Source organism: Pseudopipra pipra, chromosome 14 (genome assembly GCF_036250125.1).
Source record: "Pseudopipra pipra isolate bDixPip1 chromosome 14, bDixPip1.hap1, whole genome shotgun sequence".
Taxonomy (NCBI): domain Eukaryota; kingdom Metazoa; phylum Chordata; class Aves; order Passeriformes; family Pipridae; genus Pseudopipra; species Pseudopipra pipra.
In genome coordinates, this window is record NC_087562.1 from 16,461,712 (window position 1) to 16,484,852 (window position 23,141).

The following is a 23,141-nucleotide window of genomic DNA, read 5'->3' on the forward strand; positions in this document are numbered from 1 at the left end:
CTTCAAGTACAGTAAAAAGCTGCTTAATGTACAAATCTGACTTCTGATCAGTTACTGCACGTGCAGAGGAACAGCCATCAGCTTTTTTTTTACACACTTCCATTCATTAGTGACTGGTGCAGGGGCAGCACAAGTGCAGACACCCACAGGAACAACTGAGTGTTTTTGTTCCTCTACTTCAAGACTAGCACTAGGGCACGAGATTCTGAGAGACACTGCCTGCTTTCAACTCACCTTGGTACCCAGGGAAAATCAGCTGTCCAGGCCTGGTAACACTTGGAGTTGTGAACAACATCTCAAATCCAAACTGAGTCACTTTAACTTTTAAAAATTTCACCATTTGCCAGCAAGGTCACGACCACTGTGAACAAGCTTCTACTTCTCCAGCAATGAGGGAACAAGCACTAAGAGCACCACGTGTCTGACACTGCCAGGGTGCCTGGGGAAGGAAGAGCCAACTATACATTAGCATTTTTGTCCTTGTGAATACTCACCTCCACTTGTCTTTCCTGGAGATGACTCCTCAGTAGGGATGCTAACAAGATGCTGAGGAGCAACGTTAATTCCTGTTGCCTCTATCCTAAGTTTTCCACAGCCCACAGAATTTCCTTGCGAGAAAATGATGAAATGAGCAAGATTCATTAAACATATCATCCCACCCTCCTCCCTCCACAAGCCCAAGCAAAACAAAACAAGACTGTGAAAGCACCCAACACTTTTAATATTTTTATTGTGCATTTTGTAAGTGCTTAAAGACACCACATCAGACTGTATCCATTGTGTTGTCCGTACGTAGTTTGCCACATATATAAAGACAGGCAGACCCCCCAAAGCTTTCATATTCCGACTCAAAGAGACACAAATTAGATACAATAGTATCATCTCATTATACAGAAGGCAAAACATAGAAAGTATCTCCGATCACACAAAACAGAGGCAGGAACTGAAACAGACCTTCCAGAACTGTGTTTCATCAAAAATGCTGTGTGCTTCTGGCAACTTTAAAAGAGATTAAAAATTATGTTAATCTAGTCAACTGAAAAACATTAGTTAGAAATAAGCTTTAAGGAGTTCCCGATTCGGAAAAAAATTCAAGTTTTAACTTTCAAACAAATAACAGGTACAGTGGGAATAAACAAAACCCTTTTTCCTCCTTCAGTATAAACTGATTGCCAGACCAGTTTGTCATAGATTACTCTTCTTTCTTTCATATATAGAAGCATACAAATTAATAAAGTAATTCTCGGAGGATGAAATCAAGTTGTCAAGGTCATAATCCACTTCAAAGGTAGGTCTCTCTCCAAAAATTACAAGAGCAAGAAATACAGCAAAGTGTGCAGTAAGTCCCCATATCTTGAATGACTTTTTATGTTCCTGGTCATAATATATAAAGCAGTGCATCAGAGTTAAGGAACCTGATGAGGTTTTATAGGACAAGGCCTTGTACTTTAAGGGCTTGATGAAGTACTCCAAAGGCACAAAAAAAACCTCGCTCACTTCATCTGGATTAGGAGTGGCCTGGAATGCATCCTCTATAAATCCTACAACTGGTGTCACCAAATGATTCATCTAAAAGGAGAGAAAAAGAAACAATAAGAAAACCCTATCAACAAAACCCTCAAACATTAGGTTTGTACCAAGTACAAATGTTCTTTATTTTAAAAGCATTTCAGCTGTTGCAAAATGAGTACAAGAAGCCTATGAACTATTCTTAACTGTAATGCAATTTAGTCCCTCTAATGGCAAGCTATGTAATTTGGTTTTAACAATTTAAAATTATCTTTTTGTATTTATTAAACATGATTTTACAAATATTCAGTTTATTCAGTTCATTCTGTATAATCATATTGCAGTTAAAAAGGCTTGTCACTCTGCTACAGAAATAAAAAGCATGCATGCTTTCTCATGGGTCTTCCTTATTTACTTTGTCAAATTCTGATTTTAATCTAAATTTTCCAAATCACCCATGCTTTATCATATTTCTGTATCTATTTTCCTAGGATATAGGAATTTTCCTGGAATATAGAAATATGTTCCTATAGATACAGAAATATGATTAAAGCATATCTAGCTATAGAACACACGCTTTTTGAAACCACCTATCTATGGGCATTTTAATTTTAAATGTAATCCCTTCTCCCATAGGGAGGCAAAATCTACTGAAATAGTAGTTTGTATCAAGACCACAGCAAAATTCATTAAGATATTTTGCTAGCTTTATTTATTCACACTAACAAAGATCATTGTTCAGTAGAAAGGAGTAACACCAAAACAGCATTTGTGCTCTTTCATGCACAGCTGGAGAGACTCCATCCGAGTCAGAATCACCTGGAATTCTGTACAGAGAAGACAAAGTAGCTTCCAACAGGTAAAATTTTTGAGGTCCAAAACCAACACGATCTTTTCTACTGACTGAGACAATTTACTGGAAAACACTGAAAATTTGATCATTTTTACACAGAGCCTCTGAGCTACATGACTTTAATGTTATCTGCACAGAAATTATAATTTAAGAAGTTAACTAAAGCATTTCGCAATAAAATTTCAAAACCGGTTCTTCTGGTTTTTAATGGGGAGAGGATATTGCTAACAGGTAGAAAAACAGGAAACATAGTAATAAACTGTTACCTGGAGAACAAAAATAGTCTTTAGAAACAACAGCCCCTCTGTGCTATGGGAAAACCCATCTGCAACACTGAAGATTGTTATTGAAATTGGCAGCCTGTTAATTTACAGAGACCAACACTCCAAAGACAACTCCAGGAGTCTCCCTGATGGAGTTTCCTATGGAATCCCAGTGCACATCACCTCTGGCAGGCCCTTTCTGCCTGCACAGCCCTGGTGTCAGCAGGACACTGAGTGAGAAACTTGTGAGGCTTCAGCAGGACATTGGAGCCCTGTTATACAGCCTGTCAGGAACATCTGCTCCGGTTTTGGGCTAACCTCATGGTAGAGTATTTTCCTTGCATCTTGTCCAAACTTCCACGTTGCTGCTGGTGTCCATTGTCTCAAGAAGAGTCTGGTATCATTCTCTCTACAACCACCCAGGAGAAGAGAACAGATAGATCCCCTGCTGGCTTTCAAACTGAGCAAACCCACCTCTCTCATCGTCTCCTCATAAGCCATGTGCTCTAACACCCTTACTGTCTTCATGGCTCTCTGCTAAACTCTCACCAGTGCAGCACTGTCACTCTGGTACTCCACTGTGTCACTAACTGGTGCCTCAAGGCTGGTCTGACAAATACCAAACACAGAAAAAAAACCTCTTCCCTTGAGGTTTGAAAAGGTCACTGTCAACCTCACAAAATATAACAACCCATCCTATTTTCTAATTTTATGTTGACTTACCTTATCAATTCCAGGCACCAGCCTACAGATCACTTCCACCTTCTCTGGCTGGAGTCCCACTTCTTCTTTAGCTTCTCGGAGAGCAGTATCAATTTCATCTTTATCACTGGCTTCACTTTTACCTCCTGGAAAACACACTTGCCCTGGTGATCTTCTCAGCTAGAATGGAAAGGAGCATTACTGTTAAATATAACAAGTTTTATATTTCCTCTTGGATGCACACAGATACTTGCTGGTATTGCAGCATCACTTTATGTTTATCTTTTCAGTCAAAGCTGCTGGAAATGGTGGTTAAGGTTTCTGCAGACCAGAAGAAACATGCCTTAGCAAGAGCTACACAAGAAAAAGCTGAGCCTATCCCCAACTAATCCATAAACCCTCACTCTCAGAAATACACTGTATCCATATAGCGTTGTGTAATTCATACCGTAACTTCTGCTTTAGTATGTCAGAGTTTACATTTTGCTTCATCTTGTTTGCATAAGAAACTGACAGATGAGTCCGGACAGACAACTTGAATAGCAAGATTAAAATACTCCAAGTAAGAGCAAGAACTTCCGAAAGACATAATTAAATAATGTACTTTTAAGTACGTTCCAGTAATAGGCTTGTGCATCAAAGATCAGTAAAAAAATCACATTTACAATGAGCTTATCAGCTACGTAACTGTAATTATTTGGATCTTTCTAAGCAAAACCCAAAGTATTTACTGCAGACTGAAAAGTCTCATTAATAAAAGCTGCACTGCATTGTAACTTTTCTTCTTGAAGTCACCGTAAACAATCATTTCCTTTCCTGCTCTGGGAATCTTTTCCTGTCACGGGTTTCCGGGGATCCGACATGTTTCTGGCACGAAAACACCAGAATCACGGGAGTGTAAAAACACATGGTCGTGCCCTTGGGCACATGAGTCGAGGGGGGGCTGTGCAGATCCCGGGGGAGCGGGAGGGTCGGGATGGGGCTGTGCAGATCCCGGGGGAGCAGGAGGGTCGGGATGGGGCTGTGCAGATCCCGGGGCAGCGGGAGGGTCGGGATGGGGCTGTGCAGATCCCGGGGCAGCGGGAGGGTCGGGATGGGGCTGTGCAGATCCCGGGGCAGCGGGAGGGTCGGGATGGGGCTGTGCAGATCCCGGGGCAGCGGGAGGGTCGGGATGGGGCTGTGCAGATCCCGGGGAGCGCACAGCGAGTGTTCCCCGGGCAGGATCGCGCCCCTGGAGCCCCCGGCCGTACCTGCATGGAGCGCACAGTGAGCAGCAGGTGCAGCCGCCCCCCCCGCACCATCAGCGGCAGCAGCACGGCGGCTTTGGGCAGCGGCAGGCGGGAGAACCTGTCCCGCACATCGAACTCCCTCAAGCGGCGCCGGGCGTTCTCCTTGACCCCCTGCCCAGGGGCGAACGGAGCGGAGCGCCGGGACCCCCCGGCCGTGCCCGGGCCGAGCGCTCGGTGCCCGTCCCGCTCCGCCATCCCCGGCCCCGCCGGCGCGGCTGTGCCCGGCCCCCCGCCCCGCCCCGGAGCCGCCCACGGCACAACTCGGGTCCCTTCCCTTTCCCCGCTCCCGGCCGTGTCCCTGTGCCGGAACCGCGGGGCCGTTCCCTCCTTGCCCAGCACGGGGCCCCATCGCCCCAGAAATGCGGCGCTGACACCGTTTGGCTCCAGGGACCCAGTTCAGCCCCGGCTGAACGGCGGGATTGGAGCGGCTCCCGGCGGGAGAGGGACGGGCAGAGTGCTGCATTTCTGCCCAAACACTTGGAGAATCACGGACTCACAAGATGTTAAGGGGTTGGAAGGGACCTTAAAGATCATCTTGTGCCATCTCCCTGCCATGGACCTGGTTGCTCAGAACCCCCTCCAGCCTGGCTTTTTGAGAGTTGCAGGGCTGGAGCATCCACAACCTTCCCGGGCAACCTGTGCCAGTGTCTCACCACCCTCACAGTAAAGAATTTCTTCCTAATATCTAAGCCACATGTCCCCTCTTTCAATTAGTACCCATTACTCCTTGGCCTGTCACTACAGTTCCTGACAGAGTCCCTCTCTGGCTTCCCTGCAGGCCCCTCCAGGTACTGGAAGGTGCTACGAGGTCTCTTCTCACAACCTTCTCTTCTACCTGTCACTGACATGGGTTGTCTTACTCAGCTAAGTTCTGGGACAGTGGCTGATGTTGGGAAGCACCTTGGAAACAGAGCAGTGGACAATGAAGGCTGAACCTTCCAGTCCTAAGGAAAGCTGGATTGTAATAATTACTGAGGCAATGGTAGCGCTCCCCTCGGGCTAGGGTTCAGGTAGCAAATGCTCCAAGGCTGTCAGGGGATAACTGATCATTGCCACTCTTGTCCTTCACCCCAGCCTTTAGCCAAGCAACTGAAGTTCCCGCTAGAGTCAGTGCTGCTCCCACATTAGCCATGCAGAGTTCCTAGTGTGATCAAGGGACACTTCACCACCCCACCCATTCCCACCCATTACACAAAGGCCAAGGAATGGGAATTCCTAAGAGAGCAGAGCAGCCTGTGGAGGAATAGGGGTGATGTCTGATCACACCTGCTTTCCTGGAGATGGCTGAGCCCCAGCTCCCAACCAAGCACCACACAGACACCTGCTCACTCCCCTCCTGTGGATGTGGGAGAGAACTGGAAGAGTAACAGTGTGAAAACTTGTGGGTTGAGACAGAGTTTATTCGGTAGTACGTGGATGAGGTGTTGGGGGTTGAAGAGCAGATGGGGAGGCCTCTGGTGAAGGCTGGGAAACCATGAGCAGCAGAAGCTATGACACAAATGGTGTCACTCTGGTTTTGCTGACCGTGGCACCTTCTTCTTCGGTTTGCTGCTCTGGGTTTCACCTTTTTCCAGTGATGTAGAGCGTTTCAGATTAGCCTTCCGCAAATAGCCTTTCCCCGTCACATACACCGATGGGCTCTTCTGAGATGGCTTCAGGTTAGGAATGCTGGGAAGAAAGGGACTGGTATTAGCCAGATGAACATTTCCAGCCAGCCAGCTGCTCGCCTGGCTCCTCACAGAGCACACATCCTCTCTCCATGCAAGCAGCGAGCAGCAAATGAAACAGAACTGCACTCCCTGCCATGGAGGCAGCAGAGGTGGAAGGGCAGAAACACAACCAGTTATGGGCCTGGGGACCAACTGCAGCATATGGGGTTCCAGGTAGAGAAGGAGGCTGGGCTTGTCCCATAAGGAAGCATAGCTGGGGACTGGCTGGCCCCTTGGCAGCCATTCTGGATCTCCCATTCCAGACTTTGCAGCCCTCCAGGAGCTTAGTGTTTCATACAGTGTCTTTTCCCATTGTCTCCACACAGATCCATAGACATCTCCACAAACATCTGGCCTTGGCCAGATGATCATCTTTCTGTGCTCTTGGATGCTGTGTGTTCCTGCTGCCTCTCTGGGGCTGGCTGTCCCCAGGACTGCACGCTCACCACTCCAGTCAGAGGGACTGAAGGGAGGATGTCAGAGGATGGACCAGGCTCTGATTGGTGCTGCCCATCAATAGGACAAGAGGCAATGGGCAGAACCTGATGCAAAACAAGTTCCACCTGAATGTGGGGAAGAACTTCTTTCCTGTGCAGGTGACAGGTTGTCCAGAGAGGGTGTGGAGTCTCCCTCACTGGAGGTATTCCAGAACCCTCTGGACACAATCCTGTGCCATGTTCTCTGGGATGACCCTGCTTGAGCAGGGAGGGTGCACCAGATGGCCCATCCTGTGATACCCACCAGGAGCATGGATTGGAAAGCACCTGGACATTTCTTACCTGCACAGCATGTTGGCCTTAAATTCCCCCACACTCGTCGGGCAGAATTTCACGTGGAAAATCTGATTTTGTCCAGCAGGGATAGTACCACAGTCAGGCTCAATGGAGAACAGTGGTGGGTCATCTAAGTCATCTGGATACAATTCCATAGAGGAACTAACGTGCTTTGAAAGGCAGGTCATCTGGCTTGAACGGCGCCGACTTGGCGTGGGCTGAGTAGAGTGGGGCCGACTTGACAGGGGCCGAGTTGACTCGAGCGGCGATGCCCAGTGCACCCGACTTGGACGATGCTCAAGCCAGTGATCCACAGTATCAGAGGACAAGAAATAACCTGCAGGAGGGAAAAGGACATCTTTCAAAGACAAAATCCTTTGTTCCCAACAACTCTGCCTCCTGCTGCAGGTGGATAGAAGAGAGCTGGGATGCACTTGGAGCACCTCTGGCCAAGTACTTTCAGCAGGAGACAGAGCAGCTGGGAGCAGGGTCTCCACCTGCAGCACACACTCCCATGCTGGGGCAGGAGGCTTGGTTTTAGACAGTGACTTTGCATTTGCCCTGGAGTGGGGAACTGCATACAGACAGCGGCTGCAGGGCAGCTCAGTTGTTCCACCCTTGTTTTTCCCAGTCTCAGAGACTTCCCAAAGAGGTGCCCTGATGTCCCCCTTCCCAGTCCTGACCCAGCATGTGGCTCTCCTCAGAGCCTGGCTCAGCTTCTGTGCAGAGCACAAGTGGCAGAGCAAGAACAGGAGGGGCTAAAAGGCAGAGAGAAAAGGAGAAAACTCTCCAGCTGCAGCTGGGAAGTGGACAGGGATGAAAAAGCAATTAATGTTTTGGGGTGAAGTGGCAGGGTCTTCTCCCCAGGCCCTCAGCTACCAACTGAAATGTCCCAGAGCCAATGACTTACGCATCAGAGTAACCGAGAACGGCTTTCCAGAACTCTTTGGTCGTCTTTCCTCCTCCAGATCCACCTCCCAGGAGTATTTCAGGGCTACTTTGCCTGTATTGGACATCTGGAAACTGAAAAACGAGGAGGAATAAAAAGCATGTACTAAAGTAACACTGTATGGTGGGTTCCTGGTACCACCTTCTGCTGAGGAACGTCTTCTTCTCCAGGCAACTCTGCCACGTTCAGAATTGCTGCCCTGGGTGGCCCAAACAAAGTATTTCAAAGTCTGAAAGTTTAGGAGGAAAGGGCCAACATGGTGCCCAGCACTCACGTGCTTATATCTGTCTGGAAGGGCTCAGTCTGCTTCAGGTGAACCTCGACCGTGTCCAGTTTGAACTTGGCATAGTCAACCTGAGCACTGAGGAAAAGCTCAACCTCGCGGCTGCTCTTCTCCAGGACGGTGTGAGGTGGTTCCGGGACTGCCTTCGCCACCTGCAGGCAGAGGAGGGAAGAATCACTGAGCAGAGCCCAGAAAGCCAGGCTGAGCTGAGAAATCCTTTGGCCTCCAAACTCAGCCGCATAGAAAGGACATTCAGGTTTATTTCCCTGGAAAGATGACGAAATTGGACTGTTGTACTACAGTATTGGTTTCTACCCACTGATCAAAGCAGACACCACCACAGCTATTAATACACTCATGGGGATTATGGCCAGCTGTCAGTCCCTGTGCTTCAACCCTGTAGAGCCTCTGACCTTTTCCCTGGTGCCCTATAAATCCAGTAGGTCTCAAAGTTAGGATTAAGTTCCCCTGCTGGAGCCCTGTGGATGGAGAAGCCCAAGACTGACTAGTCCTAGAAAGAACTTCCTTCTCGTCTTAGGAGAAAGTGCTCTCCAGATGGCACATGGGGGGTGGGAGCTGGCTGTGGGCATTTTGGGATGTGAATGGTCTCACTGGGAAATTCTCCAACTGCTGATGCTCTGATGGGGAAGTTGGGTTTACAGGACTTACAAAGTTCTCAGAAAGAATTTTCACCAAGACAAGTGTGTTTGGCAATAATGATAGAAAAAGCAAGAGTTTCTGGAGATGATGCTTCTCCAGACTCCTGCACAGTGCCTGGGCTGCTCCATAATGAGATATCCCCCACAAGACAGAGGCCACACCCAAAATCTCTGGTATCGGTGTAGGCAGAGCTCAGAGCTCACTGGTGTACACAGAAGAGCACTTGTGCTGCTCTCCCCTTCAGAACAAGAGACAGAATGCAGTGGAATTAACTCCTTGTGGGTGACAAGGCACCAAATCAGATGAAGAGATTTTAACACTGTAAAATGGGATAAAATCAAACGTGACCTCCCATTCAACACGGGCTGCAACACTTGGCCTGTGGCACAGACCAGCAGTTTGCATGTGGATAAAGGTCTCTTGCCCAAAGGCTTCCCCCTCTGGTGTGAGCCCACCCGCTCACTGCGCATCCGCCTCTCCCTAAAAGGCACTGCTGGTGAACCTCCCGGCTGGAGCCAATGCCCAGGGGAAGCAGGAGCTGCTCTGCCAGCAGTGCTGGTGCTCTGCTGCTGTCGGCAGGTCCTTTTGCAGAAGCTTGGTTAGCTTTTGCTGCTGTGCTTCTTACCTTCTCCTTGATAGGCCAGCGGGCTCCTGGTAATTTCTCAGTGGTGTCCTCCCACTTCTCAGTATACATTCCATCATCCCAGTTGTAAACCTCTTCTGGTGGCAGCTGGTATTTGATCTTGTCTACCTTACAGTTCACAGAGTGCCTTTTGATAGTGACTGGGACTTTGGATTTCAAGGTCACTCTGATATCCTTGGCACAGCCAGGCTGGAGGTGTCCCACCTAGGGAGAACCAGAGAGTCAAGACCAAACTGGAATCACTGGCAAGGGCAGCACTGACAGCAAAAGGGATTGATATGGCGAGCAGCTGTGTCAGGAATCTGCACCTCAGTGAGGACTTATGTGAGATTTGATAAAGCAAAGTATCAACAGAAGGTGCCACCTCCCATAACACGGAGCCTTTTCTGCTGGGCTGACAGCCCTGCCCCAGCAAAGACAGGGATTGCATCTCCTGCATGGCACTGGAATGGGCTCTCACTCTGGTGACTCCCTGCCAGCTCCCAGGAACACCGGGAAAGGGCTTGAGCAACTGGGAAAGGCAGGGCTGTCCCAGCTCACCTTGGGGGAGAACTGGAATAGGGCGTCTGCCAGCAGCCACTCAAACCGCATCACCTCCTTGCTGCGGTTGGTGACTGTGAAGGTCTTCTCGTGGAGCTCCCTGACTGCACAGTCCCCGAACTCAATGTGATTTGCTCTGATAGCTGTGAAGAAGGAGAGCAAGAGATCTCAGCATGCAGTGAGGTCCATCCACCCCCCTCACGTGCAGAGACACGTGTATGTTCAGCTCTTCCTTGCACCAAGCCCCCCTCCCTCTGGGGGGTCCCCAAGCCCATGGCTGTGCCTGTGCCCAGTGACAAGCAGCATAGCAAACACTCCTCTGTGTGCACGGCTGGCAAGCTCACAGGCCCCCAAGTCCAGTGGGTGACAGCCCAGCCCTGGCTAGAGAGAGGACGTGCATGATCAGACATTTTCCTCTTCCTCGCTCTACCTTGGTAGCCTCTCCTCTCTTACCCTCAATGATGTCCTCCTCCAGACTGCCCTCAGCATTGTCTTCTGCTAGTCCAGGGAGGTTATCAAAGGTGAAGTCATCGTCGTAGCCTTCACCCACCAGCTCTATGTTGATCTCATTGTTGCCTGACAGTGGCACACGGATCTTCCCTTCCAGACGTTGGGCCAGGGTGGGTTTGAAAAACACATCAAACTCTGCTGATTGCCCGTATTCCAGGAGCATGTAAGGCTTCTTGGGATGCTTCTTGGCTGCACAGCAATGGGAATCAGATTTAAGTGATACAGCTGTACAGAGGAAATATTTCCCGGGGTTATACGAGGAATAAGAGGTTGGAATCAGTTGCTTCTAAGCAGAGGTTCTCCCACCAGTGGTTCCAGACCCTCTTCCTGTGTTCACAAGACTATGCCACCATCACACATATCACCACTTAAGCGGCTTAACCTCAGGTTAACGCCCAGCCCTCATTCCATCTGCTTCCAGCCAGCTCCTGCCATATGGAAGGCTGCGCCAAGGAGTGGTTTTGGCTTCTGCTGGCTGGCTTGTGTGCTCAAGGGCTGCCTCCGTTCAGGCTGGTACCTTCCCACACGCAGCAAAGACCTCAGCCAGTCCACTGAGGTGGTGATAGTGCCCCACAGCTCAACCCACCGTGTCTCAAAGAACAGAAAAACTTCCTACAACTTACTAGGAGGAAACCCTGCAAGGAATCCACAAGAAAAGCTCGGGGGACAGAGAGACCAAGGAAAGAAACTACGTCTAACATGGGGCTGCTGCTTAGACAAGCCAAGATCAGGGCACACCTTTTCCCTCTGTGAATGATCACGCTGCACGGTTAATGAATTTACCTTTTCCAGTAGAGTCCTCTTCCATGTCTCCAATGTGGAAGGCACGGAGTGCGGACTGCGTGCCTTCCATAAAGAAAACTCTCTTGTCATCCACGATATGAACTGCAAACTGAGAAAAGGAACACGGAGCACAATGACATTGGTGTGAGTAGAGGCTGGCACGGGGGTTGAGCCCGTACGGCCGCTGGTCCAGCACGGGGAAGCCAGACCACCTCCCCACCTCAAACACAGCGCCCAGCACAAAGGTTAAGTGAAGTCACACAGGGGGAAAAGGGTGTTCAGAAGCATATGGATAAACAGGACAGACAGTCATGAGCAAAATGTAATTAAACCACAACTAAGTTTAATTAAAATGGAGTCAACCAGTATCAAATGCAATCTCACGGAACTGGGACATCATACATGCCCACATGAGAACAAAATGTGAGCTGGGAGATGGGGGGAAAAACACCCCACCACCTTTCTTGTGTTGTGTTCAACTAAAGAGGAAAGACTGGACAGAAAATCACATTTTTTGGGACCTTTTCTCCATGGGACAAGCACTTGTTCCCAGCCCAGAGCATTCCCTGAGCAGGTCCTTACCTCTGTGGGTATGACGCCATCGTTACGAAGGACCAGGGGCAGTGTCTGTGAATCCCCCAGCAGGAGCCTCCTGAAGCGCAGCACAGGGTTTCCTCTCTTGCTCCGAAGGCCCGGGCACTCGACTGTCACCTGAGGCACCTGCCCCTCTCCACTGATAGTGAAGGTCAGCTGTTGGGGTTTTGTATTCACAGAGCTGCTGGAGAGGCACAGAAACCATTTCAGCCAGAGCCTTCCAGAATAACAGTTCTAAATAATTTCCCTGATTTGAATCATGCTGTACAGCAGATAAATAATGAGGCACCAGATGAGACGTGGCAAATCCTCTGGCTGCAGTGATATGAGACATATGCAACAAGCAAAAGCACACCATGAGAACAGTACAAAGGCAAGAAGGGAAAACCAAACCAACAGCACCATCAGTAAAGATTATTTCCAAGGACACTACAAAAGGAACTGCTTGTTAGGGCAGAAAGCTGACTTCCCTGTTCCAATTCAGCCACTAAAGGCTTGGGGAAGGGCAGGTCAGAGCCCCAGTACACAGGTCCCAGGGAGAGGAACTGGGCTTCTCTTTGATAAGAGCTCCAATCACTCCCCTGATATAAAAATAGCTTAATGCATGCAGAGAACCACACAGGATCACTTCCTTTTACAGAAATAAGGAGGAAATCTTGACTTGCTGGCACAGAAACTGCTTCATCTAAGCCTTTTGTCCTTAGAAAGCCCCAGCTCAGCTGTTGCACTTCTCAGTAACTTCCAGCTGGCTACCTAAGGCCCTCTCTTCAGAGTCCCTCACACAGGCTGAAGTATCCTCCCCATTTTTCTGCTCTGCTCTGCCTAACAGTTACTACCTCCCAGATCATCTCATGCCAAGTACTCTGCCTAAGAGTACTGGAAGCATTAGAGGTACCAAGAGGAGAGGCAGCTACCAGAACGGTCCCCCCCAATACTTCACAGGGTCACTCACCCTTTTGGGATAACAACGGAAGCTGTGAAAGTACAGTGGTAGTCCTCCTTTTCTTCTGGGGTGAAGGTCACTGTAGCAAAGGCATGAGACAAGCCAGGAATCTTCATCTCAACAGGATCCAACTTGAAGATGTTGCTGATGAGGCTGTGAGGCTTGGGAGGAACCCACAGTGCAGTGTTAGGAGGAAACATCTTTCAATGTGACCCAGCACATCCATAGATGCATCCCTGGGAACAGCCCCAGACAGCCTGTCTTGCTTCATGCTTCCCTGGGCAGGCTCCTCCATCCCAGGGGATGCTGACCTTGTGCTAATGCCCAGGCATACAAAAGCTTGCTTTGATGGCTGGGTAGCCACCCCAACACATGTGGGAGGTTGGGGCAGCATGGAAAACCCTGCAAATAACCCAGGACTGGCCTTTCAAGAGAAGGAAATGCCAGGAAATGCTCTGCTTTGAGCTCTGTCCCATCAGTCCGTAACAGCCCCTCTCTGAGTGCGCTTTCAAGAGATGTTCAGGATTCCCACCAAAGACCCAGAAGCGTGAGCCAAAATTTGCTTGAGATGTGGAATTCAATGCAAGTGCCCCCCTGGCATTGCTGCTCTGCCCTGGAGTTCGACCTGCACTGAGCTGGACTAGTCCAGCTGGGCCAGAGAATGCAATGACTCTGGAGAACAAGGCAGGCTCTCACATGGCCTTTAGAGAGCAGCGCTCACCTTGGCCTCTTGTTCTTACCTCTCCAGGCAAGGCTTTGATGGAGAGGACCACATTACATGGTATACAGCTGGCATTAGAGATCTTGAAGTGAGCTGTGGCCCGTTGCCCAACCAGAACTTTGGTGAAGATGAATGTGTTATCCTCTCGGATGAACACACCGTTGCCTTGCACTGACTGTAACGTCTGGTGGAGATTGACGTTGCTGTGGATCGGGTACTTCTCAAAGATTGATGTGACATCTTCAACAAGCGCTGCAGACAGACCAGAGGGAGGGCTGAGGCTGGAGAACCTCTGCTGAATTTACCTGGACCCAGTTGGCCTCTCAGAAGGCTTGATAAGCCCTTTCTGCCCAGGTGACTGCAAAACCCAGCCTCGGATAAGAGAGCTCAGTCAGTGAGGATGGAGCTCAGTCAACCTCAGTCTTAAAGGGCATTGCTTTCCTTTTATGCTTCCACACATCCCTCCCAGCCTCTCCCCACTGGTGGACTTGAAAACGACTGCAACCTCTGAGGATTTTAAGGTGGGACTTCAGGACCAGGGTGCCTCTCTATCCAAGTAGCAAGTTTAGGTGCTGATCAGCAGCAGGACTGCCCATGGCAACCTGTGGACAGCACGTACCTGGGAAGCAGGACTCGGCAGTTAGGGTAAAGGGAACGCCGAGGGGATTGTCCTTGGGGTCTCTGTTGCTGATGTCAATGTACAGGTGCTCCTCGCATTTCCCCTCTGCTCCTGCGTTGCAATCCACTGTGATGTTTTGCTTGCCCCAAGGACCGATGGAGCCGGAGCAAGGGGACACGGTGAACATGCCTACAGTGAGCTGAGCCTGCAGAAAGAGCACCAGGACAGGCTGATGCCTAACAGCTGTACCCTGAACACCCCCAGCAAGGAGGATGCCACGCCTCGGCCTCCAGCTGGGCCCAAGCACCCAGTATCAGGGCAGGGAAGGATGACTCCACGGCCCAAAGGCAGCCCCAGGATGAGATGAACAAGCCAGAAGGAGCTGCACGTCTGTCCTGAGTGGCAGAGAGGAAGGAGTTTGGTGAAAAGAATGAAGGTGGTAGCTGGGATCCTTCAACCTCCAGGGGTACAGGAGAGCAGAAATGACTGAGAGAAATGATGGGAGAGAGGGAGAGGATTGGAAAGAAGAAAAAGCAAAGTTGTCAGTGCTCTACAGATTGGGAGTTCAGATGGGGACAGTTTGCTCCTGTGGTGTTCACAGATCTGTGCTGGCTAGCAGCCACCAAACACAGGACCTGCTCCCCTCTCTTGACCCCACAACTGCAGGTCAGAGCCAGAGCATGGGACTGTCAGTGGAACTGAGCAGATAATGGACTCTCCATCCTGCAGATCATGTCCTATCCCTCATGTCCTATCCCCAGCCTGGGCACAGCTGCATCCTCCCCCATCCCCTGCAGCACCACATGCTGGGGAGGAGCAGGAGCCACCCACCTGTGTCGAGTGCGTTTTTTCCCTGACCGGGGGGGCAGATTCCTCTTGCTGTGAACTGAGAGGAGAAAGCAGAGATGTGTCATGCTGAGCTCCCCTGCCTTTGTCTGAGGCCAAAGCTGGCCTTCCTCCCCATGGAGGAAAGCCTTCCTGCTCCCGATGGCCCCCGGAGAGCTGCCTGCAGCACCCATTGCTGCAGCTCATGGACAGAGCAGCTCTGTCACCAGCTTTGTCCCACACATGGGGATACTGAGGTGTTTTTTTGCTCCCTCTTCCCAAGCCAGTGACCCAAATGGACAATAACCCAGGTCTGGCTGCCTGTCACACACCAGCTGTGTGGTGGTGCCTCCTCAGACAAGAAAGGCTGGTGCAGGTCTTCTCTTACCTTTGCAGTGGAGGTGCTTGGTGGATGAAGAATTTGAAGTTGAGGGCGCCTTTGTTCTCTACAATTAAGACCTGGGTCTTCTTGGTGCCCTTAATCATGGTACCGAAGTCGATGGGCGAGGCAGGCTCGATGCTGTACTTGCTGTACACTGCTCTCGCCGACACCCTCACTGGGATGGTGGCAACGATCTCACCTCCTTTACCCACTTGGGGATCAAAGACCTGCAACCAAAGGAGGGGCTGGTAAACACAGCAGAGGCCAGTCTCTACCCCTGTCCCCTGACCCCACCCCAGGTCTCCAGCAGCTCACCCTCCCTATTTAAAGGCCTCTTCCAGAGCTAGATTTCCAGCTCTCTTATGAAGCCTCCCAAATGGTTCTGGAAGTTTTTGTTTGTGTATGTAGGAGAGAGGATGCCCCAGCTAAAAACTTCTTTGCCAAAGACACCTCTCCTGCTTATGCTCCCAAGACACACTGTGCTAATATAGCCAGGCCCAGGCAGCTCACCTGGCAGAGCAGGATGGGTTTGGTCTTGAGAAGCATTTCAGTCATCGGGTGGAAGAGGATCTCAACTTTCACAGGTGGCTTGGAGGCTTTCAGCACACCCTTCTGTGGCTGGACAGTGAAATGAGATTTCAAGTTGCCCTTTTTGGAACTTCCAGTTGTCAGCTTGAAACTGTGGAGAAAGGGAGAGAATGAAGACCTCTGCAGTTGAAAGTACAGGTGCCACCAGCACAGCCAGGACTTTGCATAGGACCAGAAAAAAAAGAAAAGGGAGCAGCATGGGAACAGGTTCTAGCCATGGACAGAGGGAGAACGCAGGCCTGGGAGCCTGAGGAAAAGCTCAGCACCAGGCAGCTGGACTCACTTGTACTCAATGTCATATAAGCCTTTGTTCTTAAGACTGAGGACTTCCTTCTTATTATCGAAGACATTAATGGTTCCAAAATCCACACTGCCATCTGGACCTGTAGAAAACCCGTAGAGTGAGGTAAGAAGTGGTGAATATTTGTGAGCTGCTGCAGAGCACTCCCGGTCACAAGCTACATAGTTGGAGTTCTTGTATGGCACAAAACCCTCTTCAGCAAGTGTCCCTTCTCAGAAGTGACTTCTCTAGCTACTTGGCTGCCCTTTCTCTTCTTACTCCCAAGTATCTGCAGGGTAGAAGCCAAGGAGCTTGGTTTCCATTTCCTTGCTTCCAAGCACAAATCCAACTGCTTTATGTGCTGTGCTGAGCCTTTGGGCATTGCCAACTGCCTGTTCAGGTGACTGTTGTTTCAAAGCACCAAATGCAATCTGCACATGAAGCTGCACATTTCCGAGTTCAGAAGGGAGAGACTCAAGGCTGTTGGTGCCCTGACAGTGCTTTACTTCATGCAGCTTGCAAGGTATGAGCTTTATGGATCTGTGCCACCCTTGTCTGCTATGCCATCCCCTCCCAAGGGCTTTGGCTGCCCACCTGCCAAGGTAGTAAAATGCATCTGGACTGTGTTGTCTGGGAGGCATCCACTGACCTTCAGGCATGTTGATGCTCAGATTAACATCATAGACCTCCACAGAGACTTTGATGGTTTCCGCATGAACAATGCCCAGGATGTTTTCTGTATCTGAAACCTGAGGCAGCAAGAAACAAACACTGCTTAGACCATTCTTTTGGAAGACAGCCTCTAAGTCCTTGTCTCTGCCAGCTGCTTCCCCCATGGCCTCCCTGGCTTGACAAGTGTTTGTGGACTCCCAAGCTTTCCTAACCTGTCCATTTCACAGGCTGCCCCACTGGGATTCTGCTGCAGTAAGAAACCTTATCAGCCCAATTCCGCACTCCCACAGCAGGGAATGGTGCTGCTAAAGCACCCTTGAGAGGGCCAGGGCTGTAAACACAACCACAAGAAATGTGAGGTGTCCCAGAGCAGGTGGCATTGACAATTAATGCCCTCCTCTTCAATCACCTCGAATGCTTACTGAAATGCAGCCTCTAAACCACAGGGAAGAAAATCCCAGAAAGGGTCCAGAGAGAATGCTGGTCTGTACAACCAAACAACAGCCTTCAAGTGTGCACAGCAGCAAGGTGGCTGTGGTACAGGCTGCGGATGCAGAGCCTGGGCACCCGGCCAACCCAGCGCAGAGGCAGAAGTCGGGGCCACAGCACCCCTGTGTCTGTCAGGTGCAGCTCTCTCTGTCCCTAACAGCACACGGCTGCTTGCTCTGCCCTGCTCTGCCAGGAAGGCCCAAGTCTCTCTCACCTCCACTCGGATCATCTTATTTATGATGCCAGTCTTCTCAGCCTTAAAATTCAGTTTAACTTCGAAGTCTGTCCGGGGCCCAACAATGCCCCTGCCTTGTGACACAGAAAAATCTTCTCCAAGGTCCTCCAACCCACTCAGATGCCATGCCATGGGCAGTGGGCTGTCATTTCTGAGGACCAGGGTCTGGGTGTCAGTCCTGCAGAGACAGGAAAACACTCAGTGTCAGCTGCTTGGTGTTCACACCAGTCTCGCCACTGAATGCAGCTCGAAGCAGCTCTATCTGAGCCTCTGGAAACAGAGTCTAATCTCTTTGTCACAAGCCTTGGAGTGCCCTCAGCCGTGGGATGACTGACCTGTGCAGAAGAAGCTTGTTGAAATGGAGCTCCTGGGGGCTGACCCCCAACTTCACATGCACCCCTTCGCAGCACAGTCGGAACACCACTGGCTCCGCGTTGTCCTTGACGCGGCAGATGAGACTGTCTTGCATGAGGCCAGTGGAAGTCGGGTATGCCCAAATACTCAGCTTCTGAATCCGTCCCCACAAAAAGAAATACAAAGAGCCCTCCGTGAGCAGGAGGAACGGCACTTCTGTGGTGCCTGCCCTACCCACTCACCTCCTACCTTCTTCTCTTTAGGCTGCAGCCTCATGCTGGGAGGGTCCAAAAGGAATGTCTCTCCTTTGCTGTCATTCTCAAAGGAGAAATGGACCTCTGCCTCCATGGGGGAGTCGTTGAGGATCGTTAATTTTTCACTGTTGTCGGGGCAGTTCTGTGCCTTGTACCTGTCCAGAGAAAGGGAAAAGGCTGCAGAGGAGACTGTTGCCCTCACCACACACCGAGGAAAGCACCATGTGCTGGCAGCAGGAGGTGGCACTGGAAGACCATGGTCTAACAAGCAGGGGAAGAAAAAGGATCCCTGTCAGGGGCACGAGGCAAGGTCTGTGTGCTCATCCTTGCCTGGCTTTGATGCCTGCCCCTGTACCTGGTGCCTGCACCCCAGAAGTGTGACGATGCACAGGCCATTTCAAGAGTGTTTCACACAATATAAATTCAAAGGGCCTGGAAAAACAACAACACACCAGGCACAAGGGTTCTTTCCCCTTCTTTCTTGGGGTGCCTTCCCTGCAGAGGATAGAGAAAGGCTTTGGAAAAGATGTTTTCAAAATAGTTCTGCTTATCTGTTTTAGAAAGTCGTCAGACTACTGTGGGTTAGCTCAAAAGTGTGAGGGAAAGAAATCAAAAGCATCAATTCCCAAGGGGAATGTGAAAGATAACAAATGACCCTTCCCTGAGGTGTGCAACTGAATTTGGAGTGAAAGGGTTAAAGAGGCAAACAGAAATCTCAGACCATCCATCAGCCTGGCCTTCCAGAGCTCCCATGGAGACAAGACCTTAACTTCAAATATTATTAAAAAAATAAAAACAAGAGTGACATTAAAACCAGAAATATGCCAGCAGCTACAATGACAACATTTTTAGGCAGACTTTTTCCAGCACTGCGGATGCAATGGAATCTCAGGAAAATGTAATTCCTGCTGTAGGTTCCCCTCTGACACACACATATTGGCAGGTCAAATCACAAAATCTCACTACTATTAGAGATTAATGCAAGGTTTACAAAACCATCTAGAGAATACTTGCTCGTTTAGTCTACCTGTAGAGCTCAAAGCACTTGAAAAAGCACCATAAAGTTCGTTTCCTAAGGGGTGGAGCTGAGATGTGGAGGGGGACACAAGTTGCCCCAAGTCACCTTCGGGCTGACAGCAGCATGTGGCTCTGGACACCAGGGCACCCACCAGGTTGGCAAAGCAGCTCCTCCAAGGCTCATTTGCCTGTTGTCTGCTCACGGTCATACATCTGTGGTCCCTCACCCCATGTGTCTGCCCGGTCTCTGCCCGGGACTGCCCTGGATTGTGCCACTGGGACAGTGTTTCTCCAAGTATGTCCAGGAGAGCACAAGGCCCTGGAGATCCCCTCCCAACATCTCAGTCTGTACAGGCAGCACACAGGGATGCTCACTTGGGAGCAGGGAGCACATACCACTCTCTTGACTTCCCACAAAGCAGCGGTCCAAAGTAGAACTGCTTTGTGCTCAAGACGTACTCCTTGGAGATGATGTCCTCCTTCTCCTTGCTCTTCCTCCAGTGAGGAAACACCAGTCTGGGCAGACAAAATGGGGAATGAGGAGCTCTGACATGCTCCAAGTAGGAAATCTAGTCAGAAAGCCATCACCCTTCCTGGTGGCTGAGGTTCAGCCTCCCAGCTCCCAGCAGAGGAAGAGATGCTGGGTGCCTCAGGCAGCACCATCTGCCCCAGCCAGAAGGTCACAAGGGGCAGTCCTGGCTCCCAGGTCAGGAGGAGCAATGTGGGATGCTCCCGTGGCCCAGCCTTACCGTGGGTTCTGGCTGATGCTGGGGTACAGGGCAGTGGCACTGCAGGGCAACTGGTACAGGCGCTTTGACCCCAGGATCTCAAAATTCATCATCTGATCAAACTGCCCTGGCACTGTGGTGCTGAAGCGGATCTTCAGTTCCACCTTGCCGTGGGCAGGAACGATCCACCGGAACCTTCTTAGCCTGGCAGTTAAAAAGGAAGCTTCAGATATTGCTAAGGGGCAAACGAGACAAGGAGGAGGGCTGTGCACTCGCCATCCCACGGAGGCACTGGCAGAGGGTCACTGCGGAGCTGAGGACGATGGACCTTGCTTGGCAAGATAAGTGTGAAGCACAGGGATCACCTCCTCCCTTGCAGCTCACCTGCTAGGTCTCTTGAGGGTTGAGTCACTCTGCAGTTCGCTTTTCCTTGACTCAGGCGAACCTCTGGGTGTTTCTGGGGAGTGATCCTGGAGACTTTTCGGGCTCTGGGGAGAGTTCCGCTTTTCCTGGGTAGAGTTGTGTCTGCTTGTGTCTTCCCCCTCCTTCAAGTGGTCCTCTGCCTCTGGGGCCTTGGCATAAGGGGAGAGAGAAAAGGGAGAGAGAGGTGAGACCTGCCCTGAGACACCCCCATCCTGGAAAGCAGAATGGGGTTTGTTAGCCAACAGGAGAGAGAATAAATAATCACCACCTGCCCATGAACTTGGTCTTCCTTATTGGTCTTTGTCTTGCCTCAGACACCCCTCCTTACCCAGGACCCTCTCCCCACTGAGGACCCTCTCATCAAGGCAAGTTGATGGGTTTAAGTGATTTTTTTTCCTGCTGTCTTACAGAACTGCTCTATGTCTCCAGCAGAGCCATCTCTTTTCCCTCATCCCTGGTGGAAAGGATGCCTGCAGACATGGGGCCCCATCACGTCTTCACTGCCCCTCCATGGTGACCCTTTTCCATCCAACCTGTTTCCTGCCCTGGCACCCTCACTGAAGGCACAAAAGGAGTACCCACCACATCATCTTCTGCAGCAGCACCTTCAGGTTCAACAAGGATGAAGTGACTGAGGTCTTCTGCTGCTGCGGGGACCCTGTCCTCCTCTGGGTAGGGGACCACAGAGAAAAGAAAGCCTGGGAGAATGGGAGGCCCTAAGGGACCCAGTCCCAGAGAGTACAGAATCTAAAACAGAAGAGAAAAGCCTGTTTATACTCCTGTCACCTTTATCCTCACCCTCCTTCTCTAAAGGCCCTGAGCTTTTGGCAGTGGAGTTTTTTTGATTTATATGGAGTACAAGTGCTTTTTTAAGCCCAGTGGGTTAGCAGGCTCCAGAGCAGAGGCAGGACCTACAGTGGGACCAAGAGAGAAACCTCTCCCAAGTGACTCAGGTGAAGAGAACAATGCCTGTGAGCTGCTCTGCCCTGGGACCATTTTTTATGATTTCCAGACTGAGAAACTCTCTAAACAGATGGGATGCTTGGACACAGAGCACTCCCACTTTCCACACATCTGAGGGAGGCTGAGAACATCCACATAAATACTGTGGAGCTATTGTGGAACATCATCAGTGCCTCGACAAGGCTCTGTGTTGTTATCACCTGGGGGACACACTGTTCCAGGGCCCCAGACCACGTCAAGCTCAGCATTTGAGCCTTGCAGGCTTTTACCTGCTTTGCTGGTGGCAGCTTCTTGCTCTTCATGATCTTCTCAATCACGTTTTCACGACGCGTGATGTGGAAGTCCAAGCAGGGCACTCCGGTACCCTGGCTTCTGACTGAGCCTTCCTGCTGAATACTCTTGTGGCTGCCATGTTCTTCCACAGACTTCTTCTCACCTTTGTGTTTAGGGGAAGACTGGGACTTGTTCATGATACCCTGAACCCTGTCCCAGGATGACAGAATATGTCTGATTTCCTTCTGTGCAGACTCATAGATGTTAAATCTCAGGTCCAAGATCCTGTCCCGCTTACTTGGGACCTCTGGGATTTTAGTTTCCTGCTGCTGTTGTTTTGCAGCTGCTGTTTTCCCCTTACGGACGTCTGGGGTTTTGCTTTTTTGCTGCTGTTGTTTTGCAGCTGTTGTTTTCCCCTTACGGACGTCTGGGCTTTTCGTTTCTTGCTGCTGTTGTTTTGCAGCTGTTGTTTTCCCCTTACGGACGTCTGGGCTTTTGCTTTTTTGCTGCTGTTGTTTTGCAGCTGGTTTTTTGTTCTTCTGCTGGACCTCTGGGCTTTTGGTTTTTTTCTGCTTCTTTGAGGCTTTTGACAATGCCTTTTTCCTTTCCTCCTCCTCCTCTCGAGCCCGTCGCTCCTGCTCTCTTCTGCAAGTCAAAGAGAAAACACCCCCGAGAGTCACTATCAGAAACATAATCCCAGCTGCCTCTGCCCTTCACTCCTTGACCCTGAGGCCAGGCAGAACTGTTAGACCATCTCCGTGGACCTTCCTCAACCCAGAGAGCTTGGGAACATCCCAAGTGAGGAAGGGTGGGAGGCGACGTGCTGGGCCAGCCAAACCTAAGCCTTGCCGTCATAAGGTATGAACTGTGCAACTTCTCCCCTGAGGTCCACCTGGACACCTCCAGCACGCTGCCAAAGGCTCATCCACCATCTCTCTGCAGTGATGACTGAAGCCCTCTCTCTCTTGGTTTCCCAGTTTAAACCTGCCTGTAAATTGCTTAACACCTACTTATCCCTCCTCCAATGTTTACTTGGCTCCTTCTTCCCCCTTCTGCCTGGGCAGAGCCTGCTCATTAATGAGAATAATCATAGCAATCAGAAAGCAAAGGCTGCAGGAACTCCCCTCCTGCAAATCAAGCTCTGAACCACCAGGTTTCCTGCTGGAACACAGCTGTGACCAGGGCACACTTGTGCTGTCTGTCCTGGGAACTGATTTGAAGCAGCACTGGCCATCTCCTCCCAATGCAACAAACATCAGTCTGGGCTGAGAGAAGTGCTGAAACACATGCTCGCTTTAAGCAGCTTCCCCTCCCA

General features: G+C 50.4%; 2 protein-coding genes across 3 annotated transcripts in view; both read right to left on the minus strand.

The window, feature by feature from the left end:
• Positions 1 to 713: 713 nt before the first annotated feature.
• Positions 714 to 4,848, minus strand: NUDT7 (nudix hydrolase 7). Its single transcript, XM_064671262.1, has 3 exons — positions 4,578 to 4,848; positions 3,349 to 3,507; positions 714 to 1,569 (listed from the first exon to the last, which is right to left on the minus strand). Exons 1-3 carry the CDS (start codon positions 4,809 to 4,811, stop codon positions 1,186 to 1,188), a joined length of 777 nt encoding a protein of 258 aa, XP_064527332.1. The 5' UTR covers positions 4,812 to 4,848; the 3' UTR covers positions 714 to 1,185.
• A 1,132-nt stretch (positions 4,849 to 5,980) lies between these two features.
• LOC135422205 (hydrocephalus-inducing protein-like) overlaps positions 5,981 to 23,141 on the minus strand; it is a 59,833-nt gene continuing 42,672 nt past the window's right edge. For both annotated transcript variants that reach the window (XM_064671255.1, XM_064671257.1), the window contains exons 44-68: positions 21,823 to 22,471; positions 21,173 to 21,337; positions 20,552 to 20,739; positions 20,189 to 20,371; positions 19,836 to 19,955; positions 18,418 to 18,577; positions 18,150 to 18,322; positions 17,794 to 17,992; positions 17,068 to 17,167; positions 16,422 to 16,521; positions 16,061 to 16,229; positions 15,557 to 15,777; positions 15,175 to 15,229; positions 14,344 to 14,548; positions 13,744 to 13,976; positions 13,013 to 13,164; positions 12,049 to 12,244; positions 11,467 to 11,575; positions 10,627 to 10,872; positions 10,174 to 10,316; positions 9,616 to 9,837; positions 8,322 to 8,482; positions 8,009 to 8,121; positions 7,105 to 7,435; positions 5,981 to 6,284 (exon numbers count right to left, since the gene is read on the minus strand). In XM_064671255.1, the coding sequence (XP_064527325.1) occupies positions 6,122 to 6,284; positions 7,105 to 7,435; positions 8,009 to 8,121; positions 8,322 to 8,482; positions 9,616 to 9,837; positions 10,174 to 10,316; positions 10,627 to 10,872; positions 11,467 to 11,575; positions 12,049 to 12,244; positions 13,013 to 13,164; positions 13,744 to 13,976; positions 14,344 to 14,548; positions 15,175 to 15,229; positions 15,557 to 15,777; positions 16,061 to 16,229; positions 16,422 to 16,521; positions 17,068 to 17,167; positions 17,794 to 17,992; positions 18,150 to 18,322; positions 18,418 to 18,577; positions 19,836 to 19,955; positions 20,189 to 20,371; positions 20,552 to 20,739; positions 21,173 to 21,337; positions 21,823 to 22,471 (4,756 nt within the window). In that variant the 3' untranslated portion in view covers positions 5,981 to 6,121. The remainder of the gene's footprint in view (positions 6,285 to 7,104; positions 7,436 to 8,008; positions 8,122 to 8,321; positions 8,483 to 9,615; positions 9,838 to 10,173; positions 10,317 to 10,626; positions 10,873 to 11,466; positions 11,576 to 12,048; positions 12,245 to 13,012; positions 13,165 to 13,743; positions 13,977 to 14,343; positions 14,549 to 15,174; positions 15,230 to 15,556; positions 15,778 to 16,060; positions 16,230 to 16,421; positions 16,522 to 17,067; positions 17,168 to 17,793; positions 17,993 to 18,149; positions 18,323 to 18,417; positions 18,578 to 19,835; positions 19,956 to 20,188; positions 20,372 to 20,551; positions 20,740 to 21,172; positions 21,338 to 21,822; positions 22,472 to 23,141) is intronic.

Bases quoted from the DNA above. Each gene is read 5' to 3' on its own strand.
- NUDT7 (XM_064671262.1), bottom strand. From the start codon at position 4,811: ATGGCGGAGCGGGACGGGCACCGAGCGCTCGGCCCGGGCACGGCCGGG. The intron at 3,508-4,577 runs GTACGGCCGGGG...TTTCCATTCTAG, and splicing joins TCACTGTGCGCTCCATGCAG to CTGAGAAGATCACCAGGGCA. The intron at 1,570-3,348 runs GTAAGTCAACAT...CTCTCCTTTTAG, and splicing joins TGGTGCCTGGAATTGATAAG to ATGAATCATTTGGTGACACC.